This window comes from Macrobrachium nipponense, chromosome 44, assembly GCF_015104395.2.
Source record: "Macrobrachium nipponense isolate FS-2020 chromosome 44, ASM1510439v2, whole genome shotgun sequence".
In the NCBI taxonomy this organism is placed as follows: Eukaryota; Metazoa; Arthropoda; class Malacostraca; order Decapoda; family Palaemonidae; genus Macrobrachium; species Macrobrachium nipponense.
In genome coordinates this window covers 50,046,772-50,051,452 of record NC_087221.1, presented here as the reverse complement: position 1 = coordinate 50,051,452, position 4,681 = coordinate 50,046,772, and the positions used below count along the sequence as shown (strand labels likewise).

General features: G+C 38.9%; 1 protein-coding gene across 1 annotated transcript in view; it reads left to right on the top strand.

Annotated features, from left to right (window-relative positions):
• The first annotated feature begins 3,461 nt into the window (after positions 1-3,461).
• The window catches only part of LOC135204343 (arrestin homolog), an 8,696-nt gene continuing 7,476 nt past the window's right edge, over positions 3,462-4,681 (top strand). The window contains exons 1-2 of the mRNA XM_064234530.1: positions 3,462-3,610; positions 4,498-4,558. Coding sequence (XP_064090600.1) covers positions 3,563-3,610; positions 4,498-4,558 — 109 coding nt within the window. The 5' untranslated portion in view covers positions 3,462-3,562. The remainder of the gene's footprint in view (positions 3,611-4,497; positions 4,559-4,681) is intronic.

Below are 4,681 nucleotides of genomic sequence, written 5' to 3'. Positions count from 1 at the left end.
CCATCTTGATTGTACACCTTCGAAGTAGACACAAATGATTCTATCTGTTAGGTAAACCATTATGAGCTATAGGAGTCTTCCTTCTATCATTTCTGCCAACTCTGTCAAAATAATTATATGGCTAGCCCTATCAAAGGCTCCCTTTAGATCTATGAACACTGTGTATTTTAACCCTAAGGCTGCACTTACTCTATGAATACAGTGGTGTGTGCCCGAGAAAAAAATAAAAACACATAAATAAGCACGACATGGAAGCCCTGTTCTATTTTGGGGAATGCTCTAACCACTCAGGAATACGAATCAGTTTCAGAATTATTCATCGTGCTTACATGAATATGTGATTAGCCTTCCTGAATGAACAAAAACAATCGAAAATGCGATAGAAATGAAGTAAATGAGAGCTTCTTTGTTTCGGTGAAAGACAACATTCCGCATTTGATTTAAGTTTTCATATAATTTTCGGTGTGTTGAGGACTGTTCTTCAGTTGCTCTGAAATACATGGACATACTGTTGATACTTGTGCAAGGCATCAACCCTGTTATGTACAGAAAAGGTAGTAATAAATGGCTAACAAGGAATGCTGTACAATATAGTTTAGTTAACCATCAAATAACGACGTTTTCTTTCAAGAAAACATCAGAGAGAACGAATTCACAGATATGGTAAACTTTTAAAAAACAGTATCGATGAGCTTAAGTTAAGTATAGTTTTACCTGACCACTGAGCTGATTAACAGCTCTCCTAGGGCTGGGCATAAGGATTAGGTATTTTTACGTGGCTAGTAACCAATTGGTCACTTAGCAACGGGACCTACAGCTTATTGTGGGATCGAGAAATGAATTTCTATCACCAGAAATAAATTCCTCTGATTCCGCGTTGGCCGAGCCGGGATTCGAACTTCGGACCACCGGATTGGCAGCCGAGCGCGAAAACCACTTGTCCAGGGTGGAACTTCGATGAGCTTAAGTGGAGGCACATAGAATCAACGAGAAAGTTAAGAACACTGAAAATTAGAAGAACTAAACGGGGCTCATGCACCTATGGAGAGCAGGCAAGCAAAAAAATTGCATTAAATATTTGGCTTAGTCTTGTATTACATGCACGTACAATTCAACGACTGTCTAAACACCGTACTTGAACCTGCACACCGAAGGGTTCAGTGTGACTGGAACCAGTTTTAAAAAAGGAGACCAGGAACCATAAAACGCTGCTGAAGTGACTATGCCTCACTCATTCATACTATGAATTGCAATGGTTTACAAAGCCATGCTATTCACTCCTTATTAAGATACAAGGGAAATACATGAAGTGCCCAAATAGCAATCCAGCATCGATTACCATTCGTTGCGGGATCGGCTTGCATATATTAAGCAATCAACCTACAAAATACACCTGGCTCTCTAAAGGCAGGCCTAGCCAGTGCCATAATGTAGTACTTCCATATTACAATGTAAAGGATTAGGAAGTTTCGCATGTGCCACTAAGGGATGCAATCTATCTACATAAATAGCCCACTCGCCCCCTTCAAAAAAGGTATTACCGTGCACGAGCTTCCTGGACGAGTTGAGAGTTAAAAAAAAAAAAAAAAAGAGAGAGAGGATGATTTGTGAGGAGTAAAATCATCTTTACGTGAATGGATACGTTAAAGGAAACGTGCCGGAAATAATTGATCCAAACTCTAAAGAATGGAAAATCATATCTCTAAAGAGAAACCTTCTCACTTACAGCGAAATATACAGATGTAGCACTGTTGACCACAAGATCTGACAGATAGGAAAGCTAGAGCTTTCCTGACTGGAGGGTTAGGAACATACTGCTGTTAGGTTGGGCATATATATAATCTGAGCTCAGCGATTATTCACTTGCTTTTATTTTCGTGAAAAAAAATTGCAAAAGATCACAAAACAATTCCTAAATCTTACAGTTCCACCGTGGCCACAGAGGGAAAGATACGTGACGGTTGTCGATGGCAGACTTATCTCTAGATCTTATGATGGTAGACTTATCTCTTGATCTTATGATGGTAGACTTATCTCTTGATCTTATGATGGCAGACTTATCTCTTGATCTTATGATGGTAGACTTATCTCTTGATCTTATGATGGCAGACTTATCTCTTGATCTTATGATGGTAGACTTATCTCTTGATCTTATGATGGCAGACTTATCTCTTGATCTTATGATGGCAGACTTATCTCTTGATCTTATGATGGTAGACTTATCTCTTGATCTTAAACATGATATCCTGAGAGAGCTCCGATTAACTTCCATTCGTAATCTCCGTATAGACTACCAGAAACGAAGAGATGAAGGCTAATAAGCAGAGCTCAGCAGAGCCCGAAGAATGTCGCCAGACTTTGAAGTAGGAAGCTGAAGGCCACTTGACTTGAGATGTGGAAACGACAGAGTATGTAGGATGCGGTGGAAAGAGTAAACCCAGAGGATGAGCGAAAGGAGACCTCCATTAACGTGTACATACAAAAGGGCGTCAAATCTTCAAAAGAAAGAAACGGATGCAAGACAAAGGTTACACAAGGCGTGATCCGATCTCCAGCTTACCAGGGGCGAGCTAAAATCTAGGGTCAGAGCGTTGTTTCACAAAAAAAAAAAATCAAATAAATACGCTTTCTTTTACTTGGAATAATTGTTCTGTACTGCATTAATGCACTTTTTTTTTTTACATTTTCATTCAAATAAATCACCTAAAATTCCTGTATCTTTAACTCAACGCAAAACACCTTTTTCAGACCTTTTTGGGCTTTTTCCATAGACCTTTCCTACCCCCTCAACAAGAAAGAACAAGACCAGCAACAAGAACCACAACAACAGCAAAGTAGTTTGTAGGCTTACTCCCCGAGTAAGCGAAAACAATCTGGGGACGATGAAGATGTGCTAAGATGCCGTTTCAACAGTTATATTTCCGCTAATCTAAAGTGTACTGCGTGGAATATATTCTTTTCAATAAAATAATAATAATAATAAAAGAAATGAAGAGGACAGAGGCAAGTGGAAGAATCAGCAACTGCGATAGAGTATGGAATTATCCTTAACCCCAAACCTTAGAACCTTGTCAAGATTTGTCATTATTGCTGAGAAGGGTTAAAAAAAAACACACACACACTCACACGCACTTCAATGTCAGTATTCACATAATCTCCGAAAACGGGACGAACCTTTTTCCTTTTATGGATATTGTGTCAAGCTTTTGCAAGAAGACGTTACACAATGCTGCACTGCAACCGCACCACCTGCGAGTTGCCACGTCGTCTATTAAAGCAGTATATAAACAGGCAATTTCTATAAAGCGATCGATATATTTCCACTACTGATTTATTATTACGAAGGGAATCAGTATGATTCAAGTAGCATGGCAAACCAGGGGAAATCCAAGTACGTAATCGCACCATCCTTCACGTGATCAGGTACGCTACTGGGGTTAAGTGGCAACGCAGCGAGTCGGCAACACTGCAGGTGGTCTATAAAAGAGGGGAGCGACCCAGCTTGGCCTAGTTTGCCTGAAGACTTCTGAGGGGAAAGCAACGTATTCTAACAACCGGTACAATGGTGGTCAAATTCCAAGTTTTTAAGAAAAGCTCCCCTAATAGCAAGGTACGAGTTCTTCCAAAGGTGCACAGTAATTCCCCCCAGTGGTGTGACGGCTCACAAATTGACAGGTGTTTTTTTTTTCTCCATTTCTGCATAACAGAGGGGAAACTAACACAAATATCTGTTTGTTTTGGTCCATTAAACTTAATTGAAGGATACTGGAGGATCCAATTCATTAACGATTTCTCGGAGACAAGGATTTTTTTTTATTTTTAGTTTTTAAACAAATTTTGCTAAAATTTTATTTGAATACTCTTCCAGTACAATTTAAATTTCAACACATTCACGGTGCAGCGAGTTTCCAGGGACGGAGTCTCCTGGAAGACAATCTGCTGGCGTGCACGTGTATAATATGTAATATGTTGTCATATGTGAAATGTGTGATTTTTTTCAAATAGAGAATCTGAAGGATATATGTGATTAACAGTTATGAACTTTGCTTATAGTCTTTGGAGGCCCAAATTAGGACAATCGTGAACTGACGTTGCGAAGGAAACCTTCTTTAGTTTCACACTAATGAGCGTGAATTATTGCATAAAAGAATACACTGATTGTTGATCATGATAGATGGGGCACTACTCTATAAATCTGTAAATGTAAAACCAGTCAATCATTTAATCAATTAGTGGTTATATAATCATCATATTCTTAAATTTGTGATTTCGAAAAGACCTCACAAAATTTCCTGCACCTGCAAACTGCGATTTGATATAAATTTCTTAGAACGGGATGGACGAAAACACCTAGAAATATATTCGACATATGAGTAATTCTTTGTTTTTATATCGAGTAATAATGCATAACTGAGACTTTCTTCGGTTACTATGACCACCATAACGACTACTGAATTGAATACAAGACCAACCAGTGACCTCTTTCTCTCCTCACAGGTAACGATTTACCTGACGAAAAGAGAGTACGTCGACCACTCAAGTCATGTGGATAAAGTTGGTAAGCATAGCAGTTAACTTCGTTCTTTTTACCGTTCGTAATCTTCAAGCGGTTTACGAACCTTGATTTCCCCCATGATTTCATAAAGAATCCAAACTTGATTCCAATCCTTAATATGCATCT